At 62.9% G+C, this 25,164-nt stretch overlaps 1 protein-coding gene across 6 annotated transcripts in view; it reads right to left on the bottom strand.

Moving 5' to 3' along the window:
- UNC13A (unc-13 homolog A) overlaps positions 1-12,985 on the bottom strand; it is a 35,400-nt gene extending 22,415 nt beyond the window's left edge. For 4 of the 6 annotated variants that reach the window (XM_054805836.1, XM_054805838.1, XM_054805837.1 and 1 more), the window contains exons 1-12: positions 12,833-12,985; positions 8,269-8,298; positions 7,827-7,926; positions 7,502-7,619; positions 7,179-7,302; positions 6,930-7,003; positions 6,782-6,836; positions 5,882-5,917; positions 5,097-5,307; positions 4,453-4,578; positions 2,359-2,946; positions 700-793 (exon numbers count right to left, since the gene is read on the bottom strand). In XM_054805836.1, the coding sequence (XP_054661811.1) occupies positions 700-793; positions 2,359-2,946; positions 4,453-4,578; positions 5,097-5,307; positions 5,882-5,917; positions 6,782-6,836; positions 6,930-7,003; positions 7,179-7,302; positions 7,502-7,619; positions 7,827-7,926; positions 8,269-8,298; positions 12,833-12,854 (1,578 nt within the window). In that variant the 5' untranslated portion in view covers positions 12,855-12,985. The remainder of the gene's footprint in view (positions 1-699; positions 794-2,358; positions 2,947-4,452; positions 4,579-5,096; positions 5,308-5,881; positions 5,918-6,781; positions 6,837-6,929; positions 7,004-7,178; positions 7,303-7,501; positions 7,620-7,826; positions 7,927-8,268; positions 8,299-12,832) is intronic. The other 2 variants (XM_054805840.1, XM_054805841.1) reach the window with 2 other exon arrangements.
- Between the last annotated feature and the right edge of the window lie 12,179 nt (positions 12,986-25,164).

Here is a 25,164-nt window from a genome sequence, read left to right as displayed (position 1 = left end):
AAGGCTCAGCAGGTCTGCATGGACCCACAGCCAGTTGGAGAGCAGCACAAGGAAAAGCCAGAGCACACCAGGGATGGGATGTGTGCAGGGACTGTCCCGTGGGGGGGGTGGGTATTTTGGGGGAGAAGGGAGGAAAGAGCCAATTTTACCTCCCTCATGGGGCAATCCGTGCACACACACAAAAACTCAGAGGGAAGGCACGCAAGTTGCTGGGTCATTCTGTTGGACATGCTTACCTGCAGGCAGGCTACACCCCTTCCCTACAGGAAGGGGAGACGCGAGCACAAGGGCCATGGTGGTGGACAACTGAAAAGAGAAGTGGTGGGGAGGGGGATCAAAGCCCCGGGGGAGCGAATCCAGAGCCAAAACAAAAAGAAAAGATGGAGGATGGAGTCTAAAAACAGAACAAAAAATTGTCAACTCAATACATGGGAGAGGGCAGAGGGGCTTGCACCAGCACACCGCATGCAGCACACACCAAGGGAAGGTCCTGTGGGGGTCCCACTTGGCAGGAATGGGGTTGTGGGGCCAACGCTGTTGGGGCCCCCAGGTCCCCACTGCCCTCAGGGTGTGGGATGTCCATGGGATCGGGGAGTGGACACGTCTGGAAGATGCCCAGGCGTGGGAAGGGGCCGTGCCCCCAGCCCAGCACGTGGCCGGCACTGGGATCTGGTGGTGGGCGGCTGCAGGTTTGCTCACCTCCTGCAGCTGCATGCAGACCTTGTTGAAGGCTCGCAGCCAGTTGGCTTTGGCTCGTGCTTTGGGGTCCTGCACCTCCACCTCTGCCTGCTCCCTGCAAGCACACACACCTTGCTCACCTCCCAGCACGGCACTGGGGAGGGGGCAGTCAGACCCCACACCCCGGGCAGGACTGAGGCTGCAGTTGAGAGATCCTGATGGGCCTCGAGCCAGCATGGCCATGGCAAAAACCCCCTCTTGCTACCAGGAGGGACTCTAAAATGGTAGCAAGTCCCCCTGCTAAGGGCAGCACAGCCAAGGCAGAGAGAGGGGAGAAGCCAGGAGTTCCCCCTCCCTTGAGAGACTCTGCCCTGGGCACTCAAGCGACGTGGAGGGATCCCTCCAGGGAGCAAAGGGTTGGGGGACTGCTGGTGACACAAGCATGTGGATTAAATATCCTTCACCCCTCATCTCCCCATCATTGTCCTCTGGCCTCTTCCCACAATGCTGGGACCTCCTGGGATTAAGAGTTCCCAACACCGCAGTGGCTCCGAGCCCAGAGGGACCTGCCAGCCTGGACATGCTGGTTGCTGTGGGGCTTTTTCTCCTCCCTTGCAAAATAAGACACTGAGGAAAAGAAAATAAATCCTCCAAACAATCCTAGAGAGCCTGGTGTGACGTGACACTGGAGATCGGTGCCCAGAACCGGGCTGGGATGAGGCCATGGGGAGCTCATGAGACAAACCTGCACAAACTGGCTCTGCAGAGCTCTGCCTGTGCTATTCTGTGGTCCCCAGCACTAACCTGTGGTCCTCAGCGCTAATCCGTGGTCCCCAGTGCCCAGCGTGGGACCCCCCCAAGCCCCCTGCCCGGGGAACAGGCACCACAGGCAGACGTGAACTAAGACCACCTTTGCCAGGACTCTAGCCAGCCCTTGGGCCTAAATATGTATTTTTTTTAAAAAAAAAAGCTCATTACACATTCTTCTAAATTAAAGATTCCCTAGGTCTGGTGTATAATTTAAACTAAACAAAAGACTGAAAAAGCTCGTCATGCTTCCCCTCTGTGCAGAGTGGTAGCATTTACCAAAACATGGAAAAATGGATGTGTTCAATAACTAAAGGCAGAGACCGATATATGAGATATTCACATGCTGTACCAGGGACCTGGCCACCAAATAATTCATCTGTACAGCACAGGAGGCCACAGATGAGCTTTCACCAGTGGCCGAGGGAGAGGATCGACTCCTGCAAAGGAAATTTCCTCCTCTGACTGTGTTGAGTTTTGGGGTACCCGCTCCGTTCAGGGAGCCAGAGGAGAGGAATCGCAGCCCCAAGCCCCCACTTCCCCTATCCCCAGGTTTGTCCCAGGTTATCAACCCGTACCCCTAGTTAGCCCTGGCAGGATCTCGAGTGCCTTGAGCTCTGCCCCTGCTTAGCGTGACACTGGTGGCCGGGCCAGGGCAGCGTACCTGAGGGGGCTGCCCCTCGCCCGGGTGGCACAAGGTGGGCTTCCCCCAGCCCCAGTGCCTCAGGTGCCTGGAACAGCCCTAAACACCGCAGAAGGTCCCTGGTGCTACCCCTTGGCACCAGCAGCACCAGCCCTGGGCCAAGCCCAGAGTCAATGTCACCAAGCACAGTGCCATCCCAAGGACACTACGGGTCGACATCTCCCTCCTACCTCTCGGCCGGTTTCGGGGGCTCAGGCTCAGGGGTCGCATCTGGCAGGGGAGCTTCATCTGCTCCCCGCTGGGCCTGGAGGGCCTCTGGGGCTTCCTGGGGAGCAGAGGTGTCCTCCTCCTTCCTCTCCTCTTTTCTCTCCTCCTTCCTCTCCTGCTGCTGTGGCTTCAGCTGTGGGACCAGCTGGGGTTGCTGCAGTTGCTGCTGCTGCTGTGGGACCTGTTGCTGCTGCTGCCCGGGGGGTTTCTGTGGTGGGGGATAGGCATCGTGCTCGGAGGTTTCATAGGTGCCCTGCTCCTGTAGGTCCTCCTCCTCCTCCTTGGGGTAGCCTTCCTCATTCTCGCTGTAGTCCTCATTGAACTCTTCCTCCTCCTCTTCCTCCTCCTCCAGATAGAGGTCGTCATCCTCCTCCTCCCAGCGGGGCGAGTCCTTGCGGTAGCTGACGGAGCTGTGGCAGGAGTGGTAGGAGTCGCCGTCTCGCTCATCCAGTTCCGAGTCCCGCAGGCTTTCGTTCTCGAAGTCCTCGCTCAGCTGGGAGCTGCCCTGGCTCAGCTCAGCCGACGAGGCGTAGCGGCTGCTCCCTGTGGGGCTGCAGGGCCGAGGGGAGACAAGGACAGGGCTCCCGTGGGTCCACGCCGCAGCGTTGCCTGCCCCATGCCGCCCCAGGCAGAGCCCCGGGATCCCTGCACCACGGGCAGGAGGATGCGCAGCTCCCTGCAGGGCACAGCCCTAGGTGAGCACTGGGCTCCTTGTCCTGGGAGATGAAGGCTCCCCCACCCATGACACTCCGTGGGCTGGGACAGGCCCCCCAGGCTGGGGTACTCTCAGGGGTCTGACCTTCCTGCCCATGCCTGGGCTGAGCGTGGGGACGGGGGAGACGGTATCTGTCCCCTCGCCTCATCCCTGCCAGCAGTGGGGGCAAAGCGCAGCCAGGTAGCACCCCCAGCCAGATGCTCCCTCCTGCTTCTGCCAGACACCCCGTCCTGCCCCCCAACCCACAGATCTGTCACCCAACCTCTACTCTGACATCCCAGTGCTCCCTCTAGACCTCCTGGGCACTCCCTCTCCAATGACACCCCCTCAATGCCATCACTCCCCTTAACCACACCATCCCTACCCAGGGGGGTCCCCTCTCCACTCTTCCTGCCAGGCCAGACCCCTTCCCACTGCCCCATCTGCTCCACTGGCCCCCGGCCCCTCCAGCATCCCCCTCTCACAGCCGCTGCACCTGGGGGAGCAGCAGCACAGAGGGGCTCCCTGCATCCTGGGAGGCTGCCGGGGACGGGGCGGCCATGGGGCTCCGTGGGGAGAGGCTCACATAAGCAAACATGCAGACAGGACAGGGACATGCCTAGGAAGAGGCCGACACCACGTCTCCAGCACCGGCAGCCAGGGCTCAGGGGTGGGCGAGGGGAAAGGGGACAAGGGGAAGGGATGGGCAGAGCCCTGGGCCCAGAGTGGCTGGGCCAGGCAGTGGGGAGCCAGGGGACACCGCAGGGAGGAGGGTGCTGGGAGATGCCCAGGCTGGTCCCAGCAAGGAGGGCTACTGGCATCATCCAGGTAACTTGGGAAGGGGGACTTGGGGCACAGGGGTGAAGGAGACATGGCTCAAGCCTGGAAACCCCTCACCTCCCCGGCCTGATCCTGGCCAGAGCTGGGAGAGGGGCCCTTGTCACATCACAAGGGTCCCAAATTAGTGCGTGAGGCTTTTGTCCAGCCAGGCGCTCCCTGGGAGAGGATCAGAAACAGAGGGTGGCGTTTGAGTCCCCGAAGCCCCAGCTCCCATACCTGCTGGCGTGATGGGGAGCGGGCAGCAGAGCTGCCAGCCGGTCGCCGTGCCGGCGAGTGGGACCAGGACACTGGGGCATCGCCCCCACGAACTGGGGCGCAGCAGCAAGAAAGGACACCACAGGGCCAAGATGCCTGGAGCATCCCAACACTGCTCCTCTGCAAGGTGGTCCGGGGCGGGGAGAGGGGGACCCCGCAGTGGCACGAGGCCGCCCTTGCCGGGACTGGTGTTGGCCTCACCACGGCTGCAAGGACCGACCACAGGACTCTGCGACGGCACACGGCACGCGACGAGGTAGCGACCCACCTATCTGATAGGTCTAGGGACCGCCTGCTCTCAAGGGAAGGCTGGCGGCTGGTCCGCCTGCTCGACTCGGAAGCGGACTCAGCGTCGCTGCGTCCGTTTGCGGCAGAGTCTACGCTACCATAGCGTCTGCCGGGGAGGAGAGGAAGATGATCAGCAAGGTTCCGGGTGCCGCGCCACCACCACCCACCATGCCCCGGCATCCCCTGCTGCCGTGGGGATGCCGGCAGGGAGGCTCCGTCCTGGTGGATGCTGGTGAGGAACTAGGCTGTGCTGCGACCGCAGGGACAAAGCACTGGGCAGGCATCCCTGCCTGCAGCTCTGCCTACAGCCACATCTGTGTCCCCAGCCAGGCCACATCCCACTAGCTTGGCCTCCAGCAAGGACAGCTGGGCCTTGGGGTCCCGAAGCGCAGCAAGGACAGAGGAGGGCAGTGACCCAAAAAAGCTTGAAAACTTTTCAGTGAGAAGCAAAGGCTTGGGGCCGGCACCATCCCCCTCTTCCTCATCTCAGCATCCTTCCCTCTGTCACCCACCGTCCTGGGAGTGCCATCTCTGGCATCACCCCGGGGACCTGCTGGCCTCTGCCACCTGGCAGGGGGATTGAGAGAGCAGGTCCCGGGGGAAAAGTGGCTGCGCCAACACTACCTGATGGGACGCTGGTCTGAGTAGTCCATCTCATAGCTCTGCATGGAGTCAGTGTAGGAGTCACGGGAGCTCTGCTGCTGGTGCCTCATGGGGTACTGGTGGACAGAGGCGTTGGGCTGGGAGGTGGTGTAGTACGGTGGCGGGATGCTGTTGCTGGTCTCGCTGCGATAATCGCTGTCCCGGTCATCCACGGTGCTGTCAGGGTCATCGTCTGCAAGGGGCCGCAGTGAGTGGGACGGTGGACGGCCCCGCAGCCGTTGTGGCCAGGGATGCCCCAAATCTGCCCCGCGCCTGGCGCTGCCCTGCTATTGCACCACCGTGTCCCCACCGCTGTGGGACTGTGCTGGGGAGATGGACCCAGGAAGGGGTGAGGGGCAACCTGCACGTGTTCCCCTCTGCAGAAAGGTTTTGGGGGATGAGGGGAGGGCAGGGGCAGGGAATGGGATATACAGAAGGGGGGAAGAGGAGGACAGGGTGCAGGTACCCTCCCTCTGCCCCACTGATGTCCTGCCACAGAGGCAAACCCGTAGCAGCTCATTGCCACCAGGGCACCCCGAGGGCACAGAGCCTCACAGCGCCGTGTCCCCACCAGCCTGTGGGGACAGCCCTGCCCCGGACAGGGCACTCGGTGCCTCCGTCCTCACCCAGCACAGAGCCACAGCGCGAGGCTGCAGGCTGGACATGAACTCCAGGTCCCCTGAGCCCCAGGCTAGACTACGACATGGCAAAGGGGGATGCGCTGGGGACTGCCAGGCTGGGAGGAGAGGAAGGGACAGGATACTTACTCTGCTGTTCTCCCCAGCCAAAATAATTCCAGTTGCCTACAAAAAAAAAAAAGGGGGGGGGCAGAGACAATAAGGATGGAGGCAGCTCCAGGGCAGCAGCAGGAGCTGGCTGGGAGGAACCAGCATCTCCCAGGCATGGTGGCACCGAGCTGGAAAGGGGACAGTGCCCCAGGACGGGTTGAGAACAGCACCCAGGATGAGCACTGAGCTGTGCCGGGGACAGGGACTGGGGCTGGGCAATGCAGTACAGCGATGGGAGGGGATGGAGCCTAGGGATGGGCACGGTGGCACTGAAGCGCACCGGGGACAGTGCCTGGGCCTGGGCACAGTGACACCAAGCTGGGCTGGGGACAGTGTTATGGTGAGGCATGGTGGCACCGAACTACACAGGGGACAGGGCCTGGGGCTGGGCACAGAGACACTGAGCTGTGCTTGGGACAGTGCCAGGCTGTGCATGGCCCTGGCGTGATTACAGAAGGGGAAACTGAGGCACGGGTTGTGACAAACTGAGCTGCCACCTCAAATCCCCCAGACTCCTCTGCCAGCAACCCTACCAAGCAGCCCCCTCACCAGCCTTGCTGCCCCTCGCCCAGGCTCCCCAGGGGACAGTCCTTACCAGCCCCATTGCCATGCCCCTCCGTGCCCCTGTCCCCTACGGCTCAGCCCCACGGGAGTGCTCACACACTGTGGGGCAGGGAAACAGCAAAGAAACACCAGCAGACACGGGAGGGAGGATGGGATCGGGGACGGGGATAGGGTATGGGGTGAGGTTGAGCCCCACTTGGATTGGGGTCCAATGACCCCAAGGCGGGCACGGAACCCACTCCTACGCAACCCTGCTGTGGGGAGGTGGGGCAATGGGTGGGTCTCACAGTGGGGCAGGGACAGGGCAGCACTTACAGCACTGGGAGCTGTGAACAGGCAGAGGCTTTTCCTGCTCCTCCTGGAAGGCATACTGGGGAGAGACAGGCCGGTGAGGGCTGCCTGCTTGCAGCCCCGCTGCTCCCTGCCCAGCCCTCGCCCTGGACCTGGCTCTGCAGTGACTTACATCGTCCTGGTCCCGCATTGCATTGAGCTGCTCCAGCTTCTTGGCCCAATACCTGGCCTCCTCCTCGGGGATATCTGCAAGGGTAAAGACCTCAACTGGTGCACAGACACCACCCCCAAAACAGCTCCCCAGCTTTTGGGGCTACAGGATCAGACCCTCAGCCCCAGCCCCGAGCACCATGAGCATCCCTAGGGCTGGGGACAAGGAAGGATGCACCCCAGTTTTGGGGTGCCCAGGGATGGTACCCACCCAGTGGCAGCTCAAAGCGGGTGTCGAGGAGGATACGGTGGAAAGTGGGGTCCTTGGTGCCTGAAATCTCGTTGTCGGTCATGATGACTTGGGAGTCGAGCGTGAGCCATTCCCCAGGGCCCTCCTGCAGGGCAGAAATGGAGATGAGGAGAGCAGCCAAGGACCCCACTTTCCCAGCCCCACAACCCCACGCACACAGGGTCTGGCCCCAAGCAGAGTCCTCTCCAAGCAGGGATGGGGAAGGCTCTGCCCCCACCACTGCCGAAGGACAGCTACATGTCCCTTGGGGTCTGGTGGGGGGATGGACGTGCCCGACTCCCTACCTCATTGGACTGCCGGATGGTCCGGAGGGGTATCCACACTGTCCCCACCATGGTGTCCCAGATGAGCCCCTTGTTCCACACCTCCACCGTCAGGCCCAGGTCAAGCCGGTTGATCTCGCTGGGGAAGGGGGAGAAGTGTCAGGTCACCCCCCTCCCCAGCAGCCCCTGCCAGGGCCACCCCAGGCTCTGCCTGCCCCCTCGGCCTCAGGTGAGCCCCCCAGGGCTGGGGCCAGGGGGAGCAATGGCAGTGGGGGACCTCCCCGTGATGGGGGATATGGGGAAGCAGCAGGGGTGGGGGACGCCAGGATGGCCCCTGGACACTCACAACATGAAGTCCTGCTCCCAGGAGGGCAGGTTGCCCCGCACCGCGATGGTTGTGCTCTTGACATTTTGTACCTTCAGTGTCACGTAGGTGTTAAACTTCTCTGTGGGAGCAAGCGGAGGGTGAAGTGGCCCCGGTGCCCCCCCCTCCCCGACCATGCCCTCATCCCCCAGACACCCCCCACTGCCCCCCTCCCATGGGGTCTCCCCATGCCAGCCCTGGCACCCTACCACTGCCAGGGGCGGCTTGGCTGAGATACTCCCCATCCCATCCAGAGCACCCCCAGCTGTGTGTGCTCCCACCCACCCTTGCCAAATGATGCCTCCAGAGCTGACGCTGAGCCCGGGGTCCCCTCGCCACCCTTCAGCCCTTCCTCTGATCCTGCCACGTCCAACTGACCCGAGAGCTGAGCCCCAGCCTCGCGCTGGGTGGGGGGGCTGCTTACCTTGGGGCCCGTCGAACTTGGCCTTTTTAACTGTGGGGACAAAGAGGGAGGAGATTCAGTCTGAGCCCCATGCCGGGGGCTGGTGACCCCCACCAGGGTGCCAAGGGGGTGGAAGGACCCCAGACCCAGCTGCAAGGTGGGGGAGGGCGGTGGGATCCCTCCTGCTGCTGTAAATCAGGAGTGCCCAGTGCCGGGCGTGAGGGAATGGAATCAGGCATGAACTGGAGGTGGGCACCAGAGGGGAGTGCACCCCCCTCAAAAAAAATTGCCACTTTGGGACAACTTGAAACATCTCATTGCAACCCCAAATGACCAGCCTTCATCTGCTAAAGGGGTGTTCAATCCCCCTTGCCCCCCTCCTCCCCCACCCCTGCTTCTGAGTTCGGATCCATTTGACGAAACAGATGATGTTACCATACACATCCAGGGGAAAGGGGGGAGGTTTGGGGGAACCTTCCCCCAGCTCCAATCCCCACTGTGGGGCACCAGCTCAGCAGCACCAGGGTTCAGGTTCTCACCACCTGCCAAACTGCTGACCCAGATTTCATACAGGAAACCTGGCGGGGGGAGGCTGTAACCCTCCTGCGCTCCACAACAGCCCCAGGGGTGGTGGAGATGGTCCCCCAACTCCGGCGCAGCACTCCTAAAATGCACCCCACTGCACCCCAGCCCTGTCCCCCCTCCTGGAGGGGGGGGTGGTTCCCATCCTGCCATTGGGGACCCCTCCCAACTGGCTGATTGCATGCAGGAGGGGGTGGTTGCATCTGGGATGGATCCTGCTCAGCACGGTAGGAAAAAAGTGCTCCCGATTCTGATGGATCCCCTCCCAGCTTGACACCAGTGCTGCGAGCGGGAGGTGTGGGGGGGCTCGTACCCGGGTTTTGCCCACACTGGTGAGGCAAACAGGCAGCTGGGCAGAGCCAGGTACCAACGCTGTCGATACCAGGTGGGGGGGGTGAGGGGTGTCCTCAGGGCTCACATGAGGGGACCAGGCCAGGAGGGAATGACACAGCACCCGGAGAACGGTTAAATGACGCGGGTGCCAGCAGGTGGCAACGGGTGCCAGCAGGACCAACGTGACTGAGGAGGGATGAAAATAGCCATCGTGATATCAAAGGTAATTTGATTTCAGAGATGTGCCACTCGCCAGCCGCTTATCACTCGCCACCAGTGCTGGAGGGGCCGGGGGGGCTGCCGCTGGCTCCACAGGCCCGGCAGGGTTCAGAGGAGGCGACATGGCACAAGCAGCTCCATCTGGCCCCGGGGTACCTCTGGGGAAGCTGAGGTGGGGGGGGGATCATTGGCTGAGCCTCAGCACACCGTTCAGAAAATAATTGGGGATCCTTTGGCTCAGCCACTTGCCCTGTGCTGCCGAGAGGGTCGCGCATTGGGCAGCTCTTTGCAGTGACTTTGCCCCAAGGAAGGTTGCCAGCTGCGTCACTGGCAGCTGTGTTCCCAGGGAATCACAGGACTCCGGGAGCTGTGGCTTCACCGCAGGATGGGGAGTTGGTTGGAGGCCAGCCAGGAGGCTCTGGGATCCCAAACATCCCCTAGCGTCGCCAGGTTGGGAGCGCAGGGGACTGCATGGGGATGGCCATCATCATTGTGTATTGTAATATTATATTATATATTTATAATATATATTGCACATTATTATGTATTATTATACTATAATGCAGCGTTTGGTACGAGGATCTGCCTGTGGCACGTACTCGGAGCTGCACCAGGGCCCCCAGTGTGGGAGCTCGCCCTTGCCCCAGACCCAGACGCACCACCCAGGGCCAACCGCTCTCCACCAGCCGCTGCCTCCGAAATGGGAGAGCAGAGGAAGGAAAAGCTCCAAAAATACCCGAGCTGACAGGAACAATTACCCAGGGAACACGTGGCTCTCCTGGCTGTCATCTACTGCCAGGGAGAAGTCCTGCTGCCACCATCTGCAGCTGACGGCTCTGAGCAGGCTGTGCAACCCTCCCACCCACCAGCAGGTCCCAGAGTGCCACCCTTGGGTTAAATTCAAGCCGATCCCCCAGACAAGGAGCTGGGGACAGCAGGAGCCCCACGGGAGCTGGGTACCCCCACAGCAGGCTAGAAGACCCAAGGGCTGGGGTAATCAGCCTCCTCTCAGGGGGTGTTGGCCAGTTGGGGAAACTGAGGCAGAAGGCGGCTGGCGGGGATCGGACTGGCAACGACGTAAAAACCAGGCTGGGCTGTAGACATCCCACAAGAGGCCTGTCTGTCCATCCCTCTGTCCGTCCACCCATCCCTCTGTCCGTCCATCCCTCTGTCTGTCCATCCATTCACCTGTCTGTCCATCCACCCACGTCTCTGTCCACCTATCCTTTGACCATCCATGCACTCACCTGTCTCTCCATCCACCCCCTCCCTCCCTCCATCTGTCCGTCCATCCATCCATCCATCCCCATCTTCTCCCTCTGTCCATCCACCCCTCTGTCCGTCCATCCACCCACCCCTCTGTCTACCTGCTCGCCTCTCCCCACCCCTCCATCCATCTGTCCATCTGTCTCTCCATCTGTCTCTCTGGATTCCCATCCACCCGCCCGTCCATCTGTCCGTCTGCCTCACGCCACTTCAGACACCCCCCACCCCAGCCACGCACCCCTGTCCCTGCTCACCCCACACCTCCCAGTGCCAATCCAGTGCCTGTCACCCAGGTGCACCCGCCGCAGCACGAAGCCCTTGGGGGGGCTGCACGTGGTCGCAGCCCCCTGGGAGGGGCAGGGGAAGACTGGGGGAGGCTCTGGGGTGGCACCTCCACCCCTGGGACCCCAAAAATAGGGTGACAAAAATAGCTGCCCCCAGAGAGCAGTGACGGGGCAGCGGGGGAAGCCCGAACCCACCAGGAGCTGTTTCTCACCATCCGCCCCCGGCTTCACTGAGGATGTCACCATGTGTGACAGTCCCTCAAACAGGCGTAAAGACGTGGCCCTCCCCCTGCCAGAGGGGGGGACCCCAAGTCTGGGGCTGGCTGGTGCCTGGCTGGGGGGCACACAGAGGCACAGCTCCCTGCACGCTCTCGTGGCACTGCCACGGGAGAGGGGGCTGTGACAGCACCTCAGGGACAAGGACAATTTGGGGGGGGGGAGCACAGGCGGCAGTGTGGGAGCCCCCATTTTTCTCCTGATTTCCCCCAGGGAGGGGACACTGATGGGGGAACACCCCGTTCCCCACCTTGTCCCTAGCTGCCACTCTGCCGCCTCTGTCCCGCCACCCCTGGGACACACAGGTGCCACCCCCTCCCCATCGGGGTGCTGCAGGGCCTGGGGTGGGGGGAAAGCGACCCTCCCGGACTTCTCCCCCCCCCCGCCCAGACTGAGCACTCAATCCAGAGTAACCAGCAGCGAGGCTGAACCCGAGGCTGCAGGGTTCATCTGCGCACTGAGTTGGGAAGGTCTCAGCGTGCTGGTGTGCAGGGATCCCCTACCTGCACGCTCGTCCCAGTCCCTCCAGTATGGGGTGACCAGCACCCCTAACTGGGCCCCCACCGGCACCAGACGACCCCATTCCTGCCCTGATCCCCCCACCCCTCAGCTGCCCACAACCCCTCCAGCAGCATCAACGTGCCCAAGGTGGGGCAACGCCTGCATGGACATAGGGGCTGGGGGCGGGGGGGGGGTGCTGGGAGTGTAATTTGGGGGAGTATTTAGGAGGTTGCGGGGGGCACGAGGAAAAATAGGGGGATTTGGGGGCGTATGGGGTTTGTTTGGGGGGACTGGGAATGTGGAGGTTCTTGGAGACAGATGATGCTTGGGAGCGGGGGGGTGTTTGGGGTAGGGGGTGCCTGGGGCGTTGGGAATCGGGGGGCCTGCGGATAGATGTGGGGTGTTGGGAGGGCTACGTCTGGAGCGTGTTTAGGGTGGGGGCTGTTTGGGAATGCGGGGGGCTGTGTCTGTGGGGTGGGCGTGCTTGAGGATAGATGCCGGGGGGGAGGTGTGCTTGGGGTGGGGGGGTATTTGGGGAGACATGGGAGGGGGAGGGTGGACGGGTGGGGGTGGGCACGTGCGGGGTCTGCTTTTGGGGGGGTGCGGAGAGATGCGGGGGGGGTGGGAGGCGGAAGAAGGTGGCTCCGGGGGAGGAAGGGAGGGGGCGGGAAGGCGGAGAGGGATAGACGGGAGAGGCTGGAGTAGGAGGTGCGGGGGGAGCCCCCTCGGCGGGGAGGGATTTTGGGAGGGGAGGGGGGGGACACGACACCCCGACGAGCGGGGTGAGCTCACACGCCCCACCCCCCCTCCCCTTCCCCACCCCCACTTTCGGGCCCGGCGCCGCGCGCGCGCCCCCGCCGGTTCATTCATAAATCCACGTGCCGTTTTTTGTGAATGGAGCTGTTCTCACGACCCCCCCCCCCATCTCCACCGGGCACCGGGGCTCCCGGTGCCCGGTGGAGATGGGGGGGGAGTGGCGGGGGCCGGGGGGGGGGGCCTCGCTGCCCTGGTAGGGCAGGGGGCGAGGCCCCCCCCTCGCCACCCCCCCCTCCCCGTGCACCGGGGCTCCCATGTCTATCCCCCCCTCCCCATTCCCGCGTCGCGTCCCCTTCTCCCCCCGGTACCTCCAACGCAGAGCAGCGACATGGTCCTGATCCCGGGGGCGGTACCGGAGGCGCGGGGGAGAGGGGGGGGGCGGGAGGGGGGCCGCTCGCCGCCGCCGCCGCCGTTACCGCCGCCGCCGCCCCGGTTGACTATCGGGCGGCCATCTTGCTTCAGCACCGGGGACAGCTCCTGACGTCAGCCCCGCCGCCCCCGCCTTAAAGGAGCCGGCGGGCACCGCCCCCCCCCCCCCTCCACCGCCCCCAAGGGGTTTGGGTTTGGTTTTTTTTGGGGGGGTGGGGGGAAAGCCCTGTTCCGTGCAGCCCCGGCGGTGGCTGTCCTGAACGTGTGGATCCCGAGGGGGTCCTGCTCGTACGGTGCCGGGAGGGTCTGTCACATCCGCATTGCCCGGGGGGGTTGGGGAGGGTGGTCCTGCCCCAGTTCGGGGCGGGGGGGTGTGGGGTGTGCTGTCCTATCCACATTGCTCCGAGCGGGGGCAAATCCGTCCTGCCCCCATTGCGCCGGGGGAAGGGGGGCTGTCTGGCTTGTACAGCTCTCGGGGGTCTGTCGTTGTCCCTGGGGGAGGGGGGTGTCGCCTGGTTGTACGGCTCCGGGGGGGGGCTCTGTCCTGCCTGCGTAGCCCTAACAGGTGGGATGATTTCGGGGTGCAGCGTTTACCCCATCTCGGGGGCAGGCACAGAGGGAGCTCGCAGGTCCTGGGGGCAGGAGGCAGCGGTGTGCTGTGCCCTGTTCAGAGATGGGTCTAAGCAGGTGGGGGAAAATTGTCATCATCCCTCCCCAAGAGGGTCCCCTCTCTCCTCTCCACCTCTAAATGTCACATCACAAAGAAATGCTCTGTTCTGGGCACGGTGATCCTGGCTTAGAGGCTGGAGAAGCTGCCATGGCCCCAGGGAGGCACCAGCACCCTGGCTCCAGACGCTGACCCTCATGGGAGGGGTGCCATGTGGGGGTTAAAGCAGAGCCCCCAACTCCCCCAGCTGGGGACGTGAGCCCAGGTGATGGATTCACTCTTCCATCTCACTGCTCCCTGTGCCTCCGCAGCGTGAGCAAGGGTGGCCCCACACTGCTCCCACGGGATCGTCATGTCTTGCAGAGACCAGCAGAAGGTGGGGTCAGGGACAACAGGGAACAAAAATATGCCAAGGGAAACTGAGGCACGGGGTAGCGAGGGAACATGTGCAGGGCCCAGTGGGACCTGAGTGGCCTGGTCTGATCTCGTATGCTGGCCCCTGATCACTACTGCATGGCCCCAGCGGGGCCTGACTGCACCCCCCCGCCCCTGGGCAATAGCTGTAGGACAGCGGAGGACTGGGGTCACTGGTGGCAGCAGCAGGAGGCATGAAGGATGGACATCCGTGTGTGCCAGCACACGCACATGCATACCCACCCCAGCGTGTGCGTGGAGACCAAGTGCACAGAGGCATGCCCGCGCACACCCACATGTGCACACACATCCACAGCACCACATGTGTGTGCACACCCACGCCCTCAGCCACGCGCAAGTACCCACACAAATGTGCACACTGACACACGCACACACACACACCCCCCACCCTGAGGTGGCAGCGCAGGCAGCAGGAACGCACAGGGAGCCGGGTGGGGAGCAGTACAGCTCCAGGGATGGGGCCCCCAGGCATGGGCAGGAGGAGATGGGGGATGCCCCGGGAGGTGATGCAGGGAGCTGCAGAGGTAGGCAGAGCCCTGCCTGCCAGGGAAACCGAGGCATGGAGAGCTGGGCTTTGCGCCGACGGATCCATGATGAAGCAGAGGAGACAGGATCGTCCTGGGAAGTGTGGGGATGCTGAGGCAGTCCTGTCCCAGGCCCCCCCCGCGGCTGGAACAGCTGGCTCAGCCCCATCCCCATGTTTGCTTCCCTGGAGCTCTGCTTCCTGGCAGCTCTGCCCCAGGGACGGCAGAGCCGGCCCACGCCAGGGTGGGTGCCAATGCCTGGCATGGCAGCCAGCAGTGCAACTACCTCCCCCTCACTGCCCTTCTGCCTCCCACTGGCACATAAAAAGCACTTCCAAACTCCCATAAAATCAGGGTGATGCCCATGATGATGGGCCAGCTCCACTAAACCAGGCTGGCTGCATGTTACCCCCTCAGCCCTGGTAGCATCCTATTTCCCACGGTGCCCCCCCTGCCATGTCCACCATCCTGGCAGGGCTGCAGTGCCCGCAGGAGGTGCAGGGTCCCTCCAGATCCTGCCAGGACCCTTTCCCACAGCCAGGGATGTGCCAGGCCCTTCCCAACTCCACCAAGGTCTCTCCAGCCTCTGATGTATTTTTTGGGTGCTGTCTTGTGGCATCTCCTCCCTGCTTCTGCCAGCATTGCAGCTGCAGGGCAGGATAGCCCTGCTTTGAGCAGGACGTGTCTCCTCTGCTTACAGTCTGCACGTCACCTGCACGTACTGACACACACACGTGCCACACCATGCATATCCACACAAACACACCTGTGAGCTCGTGCAAACATTATCACATGCATGCAGGCACACGCCGCTTTAAAACCATCCTTTTCAAGACAAACAGCAATTCTTAAACAGGAAGACTTTCCTCCTTCAGTGCAGTCCATCTGCCCCCACCTCTGCTGAGGGGCCTGCACCCGCTGCTGCCCAGTGCCACCCTCCAGCACCCTCACCCCAAACATCTCCCTTCCAGCCCTGGCACCCAACGCTAAGCTGCTCCCATGGCTCACCTTTGGGGTTGTGTTCTGCCCCAAGCCCTCGTTTGGATGAAAACAAGTCTCATCGAAAGGAGAAATGTTCATGAAAAGTTCCTGAGTTCTTTCCCCAAAAAAATCCTAGCTTTTGATTAAAAATAAGGGTAAAAAATTTGTATTCGGAAAAAAAAGTCAGAAAGTAATCTCCAGGCCTTGAAATTAATTATTTCCAGGAGCCGAACACCTGCAACCTGCCTCTCACACTGTTTCCCTCCCTACACGGCCATTTTCCCCATCCCCAAGTCATTCTGCACTGTGTCCGCAGTGGTGCCCACACCCCCTGGCACCCCAGCCGTTCCCAAAAGCCTCTTGTTTAAATATCCCCAAACGTCATCAAATCCCCAGCTCAGCATAAAACCAGCTTCTCCTGTGATTCCTGGGCTTTCAAACCCCAAAAACCCCAAACCTCCACAATCCTCCCATCCTCCCAGCAAAACCCTGGGTCTCGCCTGCCTGCTGCCAGCATCACCGATGGGTCACCGGGCTCCAGGGATGTCCCAGGGAGCTGCTGCATCTCCTGGCAGAGCCGCAGAGAGGAGCCTGGAGCAGCCGGGCTCTGACAGCACATTGGCTGGGCAATTAGGCAGGGTTGGAAAACCAGTGGGCAGCAGGCAGGAGGGCAGGCAGGCAGCAAGGGGGAAGGCAGGGCACCCAGCAGGTTTGTCCCAGCGGGCAGGGCCAGGAAGGACCCAGCTGCAGCTGAGGATAATGAAGCCATAACCAACGGTTCAACCACACACAGAAGAGGTGATGAGCACGCAACCCCCAAAACCTGAGCCAAATTGTAATTACTGGGAGGACGGATACTAAATCCATCTAAATTGCTGGTGACATGGACAACTAAGAGCCCTGAGCACTTGCTGGAGGTTGGGGTTCCCCCGGGACAGAGCCCCAAGTCCAGGAAAGCTCATTCCTGGGTAGGGAGCGGGCGACAGGCTCAGTGCAGGGGCCAGGCATGACCCCAGCTGGGATCCTTCGGTGATCCCTGCAGCATGTGGGGCCCAAAGGACGTCACCCCCCCGCCCCCAGGAGCCTCCAACATCCTTGGGGCCGGGTCACGCTGGGACCAAGCCAGGGCAATCGGGCTGGGGCTCCCCGGCTGGGACCTGCGATTGCTTTTCCCCGGTGACAGGATCCTGCCAGCACACTGTGAGCAGAGATCAGCCCTCACAAGCCCTGCCAGTCCCCAGCCCCCCGGTCCCTCGGATGAGACTCCCACACCCCCCCCTTCATCCTTGAGATATGAGAGCCAGAGGGGAGCAGGTCCCCCCCCCAGCTGAGCATGCTGCGCTCGGTGTACGTGTGTTGGGAGGATGCAGGCAGGCAGTGCTGGAAGGGGCGGCGTGGGAGTCCGTCAGCCACGCAGGGACGTGTCTGTGCAGCTGTCTGGTTTTGAGCGTCCCTGGCATGGGGGCTTGTGGGGTGTAGGTGGTACCTGCAGCAGCCCCTTCCCTGGGAAGACAAAGTCGAAGCAACTCCAAAATCCTCAGAGACCCCGCGGATTCCTTTGTCTTCCCACACCCCCCTGGGACCCTCCTGACGTGGGTGCTGCCCCGCAGGCGTGCCCGGCCAGCCGCTGGCACAGCCGCTGCAGTGCAGTGACCACCCACCAGCCCAACCAAGAGCGTCCGACCCGCCTCCCTTGGGGGCAGCCCAGACAGCTCCTTGACCAGGGATTTTTCCTTGCCTCCATCCCAGCTGCTTTTCCCAAAGTGCCCTCCGGGCTTGGGGGCTGCTCTGAGTGTTTTTTGGGGGAAAAAGGGTCTGTGATGGCACCAGGAGCGGGGCGTCATGCCCGGGACCTCCTGGAGTAACCGGGTGGGGATGGAGGCGCTGGGCACGGCGGCAGCACCGGCGGCCGAGGGCTCGGTGAAGTGGCAGCTGTGCTACGACACGAGGGCGAAGACATGGTGGATGGTGAGTGGGTGCGGCCCCGTTGGGGAGTCACGGTCAGGTCTCGGCCACTTGATTTTGGAGTGGGGAGCCCAATCGCGGGACAAGAGCAGGACTTTCGGCCAAGGATGTGGGGGTTATGCTGTCGTCCTGGCTGGGACCAAGGGGGAGGAAGGTTGAGGTGCAATCCACTTGCCGATGCTCATTTGGTCAGGAGGTTTCTCTGCGTCAGCGATTTGGCTTTCTGTTCCTTCCTGCTGACCTTGGCCTTGCCCCGGGTCCTGGCCAGGCCTGGGGCTCACTCCAGGTACTTTGCTTCCGTGAATGTTTTTTGGACAAAATCTTGCTGCCAGCAGGGAACAGCATCTCCCCGCTTGGCCATGACAGTCTCTGCTGGCGTGTCAGCTGCAGCCAACCTCTGCCAGCCCCTGTCCTTGGGATGGTGCCTGCAAGAGGACGCGGGCGTCTGTCTGTCCATAACCCAGCACCTGCTCTGCCTCAAGGCAGGGGCTGGGGATTGCCTTAAGGTGGACTTAAGGCAGGTTTGAGCACAGCCCTGGCTGGTTTTGGGAAGGAGAGGAATCCTTCCACAGCTTTGCAGCAAGAAGTTGAGCCGAGGTTTCTGCCCAGGCATTTGCAGCCGCCCCCAAGCACCCCTCTCCCTTCGCGAGGGACCCTGCAGCTCTCCGGGCTGGTAGCTGGGATTTCTGGGAAGCAGATGGGCTGAGCAGATTCCTCCCAGGAAGCACCAGCCGCTGCTACTGCAGCAGCTCAGGCCTGGGAGGGAAGCCTAAAAGCCCCCAGTGCCACGGGGCGGGGGGGGGGGGGTGTCAGGCAGGGGGACACTCGGGTGTCCCCATCCCTGTGGCAGGGATGGCACCCAGGGTCGCGCCAGCTCCACCGGGGTTTGGGCGCAGAGGGCAGGCACAGAGTGGGAGACCAGATCCTGCCCTGCGGGCCCTGCCGTGGGTGGCTGCGGCTTCCAGGGCAAGAGGCTGGGCCAGTATCAAAGGGCTGTAGGTGGAGGGCACTGGCTTGTCGGCCCCCCCGGCAGCCCCCTACGCTGTGGCGGGAACGCGGTGCCCCTTCATTCAGGAGCACCCACACTGCCCCGGCGGCCCTGCGGCCCCGGCGGCCGCCGCAAACAGAGCTGGGGCTTCAGAGCAAGAAAATTGGGCCTTTGAGGCAGCCCCCGCAGCCCTGCAGCCCCGTGCCGCCTCCAGCCGCAGCCACCAGTGTGGGGGAGCCGGGTCGCGCCGGGACACGGGGGCGGTGGGTGACGCTTGGCAGGCCGGAAGAGGGGCTGGCAGGAGCCCAGGGGCTGGGGGGGGGGGGGGGGGGGGGGGGTGTGTCAGGGTGGCCCCACTGCTGGGTGCCCCATGGTGCACCCATGTGTGCCGGCTCTCTGTGTGCGCTCGCAGGGTTTGGGAGGGGGCAGTGGGCACATGAGGAGGTGAGTGAACACAAATGGGACCCTAAATCCTGAATAAGACTGGTCCTTGCAGATCCCTCAGCCCGCATTTCCCACCAAGGGGACAAGCATATCAGCTGCCTGCTTTTAACCCCCAAAATATTTTGAGACTCCACCTCCTGTGCCCGCACCCCTGGCAGCAGATGCTGGCAGCCCCCAGGACTGTCTGTCCTCATGCTAGGAGCAGCAGCCTTTGGGAAAAAAAAAAAAAAAAAAAAAAAAACCCACTGTTTTGCTGAATCAGGGCTGAGTGGCGATGCTTTCACTGAGGATGAAACATGTGGGATGCTGCAGCCTCTCCCTGGCTCCCATTTGGGGATCTCTGGCTGGGAAAGTGCTCTGGCAAAGGCTGGAGCATCCTGGGAGCCAGTCCACTGTCAACACACACTCCCGGCACTGATTCTGCTCCACGGCCACTCACCATTGCATCCTGCCCAGCTGGGTGGCACCAGCAGTCGCAAGCCCCCTGAGATGGGGGGGGTGGGTGTCTCCCTGCTGCTTGTTGCATTTTGCGTTACCCATATAAAACAGGAGCAAAGGTTGGAGCTGACCCAGAGGGACGCACCCAGCACCCAGACTTTTTGCACGAGCCCCTCCCAGCCCACTCAGCTCCCAGCGCGCATCCATCAGGTGAAGGACACGTAATGGATTGACCAATGGAGAAAAAAATTAATCAGGCTGTAGGTAGCGATGAATTACGCAGCTAAAAATACCTCTGCGGTGTCTCCTGATGAGACATCCCTGAGCAAAGCACCAAGGAGCCCGAATCTCTGATGACACCCCATCCATCACCCCCTCCGATCGCGGGGCTGGAGCGAGCGTCTGCACACGAGCGTTTCACGGGCTCGGCTGGCTTTGGCACAGCCGATTTACTGCTGAGCCCAGGCAGGGATGCAGCGGGCCCATCAGTCAATGCTAGCACACAAGACCCTGAGTCAGCAGGTATTGAGCGCAGGGTGAGCCATCCATCTCAGGGAAGTTCAGCTGCCTCAGGAGAAAGGGAGGAAACCTGCTCACCAGCATCGTGCACTGGGGACTGCGGTGGCAGTGGGTTTGCAGACCGGTACTTCACTGCTGCAGTGACAGCGAGATGCCCGGCACTGCCCTGGGCCGGTGCAGCCACCCGCAGCACTAGCCCCTGGCAGCGTGTCGGCACCATCCCTTCCAGCGGCAAAGTGGGCTGGGACAGTCGTTGGTGGGTAAAACTGGGATCCTGCACCCCTCGCCACAGCCTGTGCCCCCGGGGGGGGGACGGGGGGAATGGCGGGGGGGGAGCAGGGAGGTGAAGGGGCATCCAGACAGCATCGCAGCATCCAATGTCATCAGACCTTTCCCTCGTGGTGTGGTGCCGTAGGGTTTATACAAGAAAAGGCTTTTTTTTTTTTTTCCCCCTAGTTCCTAGGATGCTGCTGCTCCATGTGCCCCCCCCCCAGAGCCAAAGACACCCCCCCCAAAACCTCGGGGTCCAGAGCAAAAGGGTCCCCGCCCACCAGCACCTACCCAAGAGGAGGACCAAGGTGACACCCCCCACCCCCCCCAGTTCTCAGGTGGTTTCCTCAAGGCACCCAGAGCCGGGGCACGGCTCGCTCCGGTGACCGGAGGCCACGGCCGATGGGCTCCCCGCGGTCCCCGCGGGCCGGGACCGGGACTCGCCCGTGGGCGAGCACTAGGTGGCAGCAGAAGAGCGCACACGGCCACGCTCCGCCCCGGCACCGGGCGGCAGCCGAGCTGCGTCCCGCGGGGCTCCGGGGCACCCCAGGGCCGCCGGCGGGGACCGGGCCGTGGGATGCTGTGCCGTGCCCCCTCCCCGCCCCCCGGGTTGCAGATGCTGGGAAAGCCGGGGGGCATGGGGGGGGGGGTGTCAAGGTTTGGGGGGGGCTGTGGGCCCGAGAGGTTGTGGGGGCATTTGGGGCGATCGGGAGGTGAGGACATGGGGACCCTGGTCTCCTGGCACCCAGTGTGTCCTGGCACACTGTAACCTCCTCCCTTGGGGGCCACGGGGCTGGGGGGGGAGTGGTGGTCCATCCCACCCCAACACACACACACACACGCTTTGCAGAGAGGCACACGTGTGCACATGCACACCCCACACAGAGGCACACACGTGTTGGCATGCTCCCACCCACACAAACACGTGCAAATACACATGCATGCACATACACATGCGCACTCCCAGGCATGCATGCACTCCCCCCGTGCACACTCACACCTATGCGTGCACGCCCACAAGCACATGTGTGCACACGTGGAGCCATGCACACACTTGCAAACACACACACACATATGTATGCATGTGCACGTATGCACACCCATGCATGCATACAAACACACATGCATGGACACAAGCACATATAAAGACGTGCCCACACACTCACAATCCCATGTACACATGCACTGACATGCTCAGGCACACCTGGGCACAGGCAGGTGCCTGCGCACACCTGTGTGTGCCCTCCCATACACATATATACTCGTGCATGTTTGCCGAGAGGCATGTGCACACGCACACCTATGCACGCACATCCATGTAGGCCCTTAACACACACACGCACACATGTGCACAGCTCTTCCCAAGGCTGCTTGTTAAAAAGTACCCGGGTAGGTAAATAGGGGGCAAGGTTGGGGGCCGCTGGCCGGGGGGCCGGGGCGGCCGCGCTGGGGGGGCTCAGCCCAGCTGCTAATGACCCACAGCCAGTGCCAGCTCTCTAATCCGTGCAGAGGTTCAGGACAAACTGTACCAGCGATTATATAAACCGACTTGCCTCTATTTATTTAATTCCCTTTTATTTATTTACTGCTCAGCCAATTGAAGGCAGGGGTGGTGCATCCCCCGGCCCGCCACGGTCCCGGCTGCCCGCCAGCCGGCATGAAGGGCTGCTCTGGGCCCCGGCACTCCGTGTGTTCCCCTGCGTGTGCACCCATGTTCCTCAGCATGTGCACGGTGGTGCCCCGTGGAGTGTGCTGGGGGGGACACAGCAATGCATATGTGTGCGCACACATGCAAATGTGTGCACATGCACGCTGACATGTGTGCACATGTGTGAGTTTACAAGCACTGGCATATGCACGTGCCCATATGGACACACGTGCACTTATATCCACACGTGCAAGCGCATCCAGGCACAAACGCCCACGTTTGCATGCCAGCACCGCACAGGGGGCGGTCGCCTCTACCGGCCCCTGTGCCCCCACCCAGGAGGTGATATGAGGACATGAGGCCCCGGCCACGTCCCTAAGGGGACACCAGCACGCTGAGGCCCAGGCTGGGAATGGGGGGGGGGGGCAGTTCCCGTGGGGAAGGCACAGGACGTGCTTGGGGCTCCCCATGTCCCCCTGGCATGGCAGTGGCATGCTGAGCTGGCGGGATCCCACCCTGACACCCTTCTCCCTCGGGGCTGACACGAGGGGGCTCGGGGAGCAGCTGAAGGAGTGCAGGGTGGGAGATGCTGGACCCCGCACCCCCCCTCCCACTGGCTGCCCCCCTCCCCACAGCATCACCTGCCCTTCCCCCACCGTTACATAAAGGCGCGATTACAGGAAATCAAGGGGCAAAATGTCTCACTCGAATTAATAACTGACTTCCTGCGGTTGCAGATTCACCTTCTGCGCTTGTTTATACCCCTGCTCCCCTCCCCACTTTGGTTAATGCTCCCCGGCGCTGTTTGCCATTAACTGGCTCCAGCACCAGTTACCCCAGTATAGCCTGGGCAGGGATATGGTGGGACCCCTGTCCCCATCTGTCCTGGTCCCACTCAGACAGGAGTGGGGGACCTGGGGTACCATCTGCTTTGCCACCGCCTGCCCGGTGTCCTTGGCCATGGCACCCCAACCAGCTCCTGTGCCGGGGACAGGGCTGGGGATGCGGGGAGGGCTCCAAGCAGAGAGCACTGGGGCATGGCCAGAGCTCCCTCCTGTCCTTGTGCCAGGGACATGGTCCCTCTACACCCTCCCCACGTCCCTGCACCCTGCCCATACGCGGCTAGCCCAGCCCAGTCAGCCCGGCACGGCCTGGTGACCTCCCCGTCGCCAGCATTGCCCGTCCCCAGCTCTGCATTATCCCCCTCAGCAGCCTCCCAGTGCTCCCCGCGCTCCCGTTTTCTAAGTGGGAGCAGGGCTGTCTTGCCAGGAGTTGGGGCTGGGCGCCGGGGAGCCAGGGCCAAGCCATTGTGCTGCGCCGACGACTCGCACGGGAGAGCTGGTGCTCCCGGATGAACCCAGCTGGCGCAGCCATTTCCTGGTGCATTTCTTCTATATTCTGAAAAAAAAAAAAAAAAAAAGAGAAAAAAAAACCAAACAAAATTCTTCTTAAACCAGTTAAGGTTGCTAAGAGACAACAATGTGCTTTACATGGTGCCTTATTGACAAAGCCCAGCTCTTAATAAGCTCAGAAATGAACGGCGAGTGGCTTGGAAAGCCCACGCTGCGGGGCCGGGAGCTGAGCGCCGCAGCCTCCCTCCTCCCTGCAAAATACCCTTAAGCTGCCCCCAGCAGCCTCGGGGAATGGCCCTTGTCCCCAGGGCGGGGCGGTGCTGGGGCTGGTACCCCGCCGTCACTCCCCATCAGCTCCCCTGGCAGCCACAGGCGCCCGTGGGGTGCAGCCACACACCACCGGCACCGGGCATTTCGGAGCCGCCAGCTTGGCACGGGTACGGCGCCGAGCTGCCTCTGTGCCCGTCTGCCAAACACCCACTGGCCCAGGCGCAGCCGGAGACGCTGCCGGCTTCCTCAGGAGAGGAAGAGGAGCTGGTGGTAGTGCCGGCTGGCTCCGCGCTGCCCGTCCCCGGTGCAGCAGGGTGTTGGGTGCCGTGAGCCCGGCTACAGGCAATAAATCAGTCATTGGTGGAAGAACGAAGCGTTTCCGTGCGGGGCCAGACTTGGTGTCTGCGCCGTCGTCGGCAAAGTTGCGGCAGGGAGAAGGGTCAGGCTGGGCTCCATGGCGCAGGGTGCGAGGCGGGTGCTGAGCGCGTTGGGGCTTGGGCGAGGGCCCTGCCAGCAGCGTGTGCAGGCAGGAGCGGGCAGGGAGCGGGTGCTAGGCAGGGCTGGAAGCCAGCTGGCGTGGTGGGGTGGCCGCAGGGCATTTGTGAGCGGCGGGCACCACCCTGTAGCCGGCGGGGGGGATGGGGAGACGGGCCGAGGTCGTCCCCTCTGCCACTCGCCTGCCGTGCCCAGTGCGCTGCCCCCAGCCTGCCACTGTGTCCCCAGGGGCACGGCTCCTTCCCAGCTGGCAGCTCAGCCATCGGGGACCCCAGTGGGGACAGCATGGGCATGGGGGGGCAGCTGATGAATGCGGCGAGGCTGGGATGCTTGTTGCGGGGGGGGGCACAGCATGAAGTTTGGGGCACCTTGTGCTGATGCCAGGCACTCTCAGCGCTCCAGTGTCTGGCTCGGCCACCCCTCCTTTGCCACAGCTCCCAGAGGAGCTCAGCACCCTCATTTCTCCCTCCCCCGGTGATGCAGGTGCTGCAGCCCCTGCAGTGGGGTGGACCAGGCCCCGAGCGTCCCCATGTCCCCCAGGTCCAGGTGCTGGCCTGGTGCCCAAACCTGGGCCGAGCCCAGCCTCAGCCCCGCCGCAGCTCCGGCCCCTGGGGAAACAGGATGCTGCAGGTTCCTGGCTGCTCCCAAAACAGTCCGGGAGAAAAAAAAAACGGTGCAGGAGCACACGTGTGAGGAAGAGAGGGATGGGGGGGGGAAGTGGGTAGCACCCCACTGGCACAGGCCCCAGGCACTGGGGTGCCCGTCAGCGCACAGAGCCTGGGAACGGCGATGGCTGAGTTGACTTTGGCTGGGGTGCATGGCTCCCACTTCCGCCTTGCCCTGCTGACGGCGGCTTCTCCCAGTGCCAGCCCCCGCAGCCCGGGGGGGGGGGGCAGCACTCCCACTCCCCCTTGGTTGGCAGCGCTGCCTCTCGGCGTCCCCGGGCATGAGGGGGTGACGGACACAGGTGGCGCGAGGGGGGTTGCCACCCCATGGCATCTCACGCTCACCCAGCGCCCCCTCCCCGGGGCGGGGGGGCTCGGGTACCACTTCCCCCAGCGCAGGGGGCAGGTGGGGGCCAGGCCGGCTCCGTGCCCGCCTTGGCCACGTCCCCAGCTTTTCAGCTTAGCGCTCAAATCAGCTTGCAAGGTGCCGGCTGCTTAGCACCCAAATCCCCAGCCAGGGCTAAAAATAACGCCCCCCCGGGCTTGGCGGGTGGCAGCTGGCACCGCTCAGCACCGCCTTGGCACCACCGCAGAGGGCCCTGGAAATACC

The sequence above is a fragment of the Grus americana genome, chromosome 28 (assembly GCF_028858705.1).
Source record: "Grus americana isolate bGruAme1 chromosome 28, bGruAme1.mat, whole genome shotgun sequence".
Classification (NCBI taxonomy): domain Eukaryota; kingdom Metazoa; phylum Chordata; class Aves; order Gruiformes; family Gruidae; genus Grus; species Grus americana.
The sequence above is the reverse complement of the archived record's forward strand: the minus strand, read 5'-3'. Positions and strand labels throughout refer to the sequence as shown.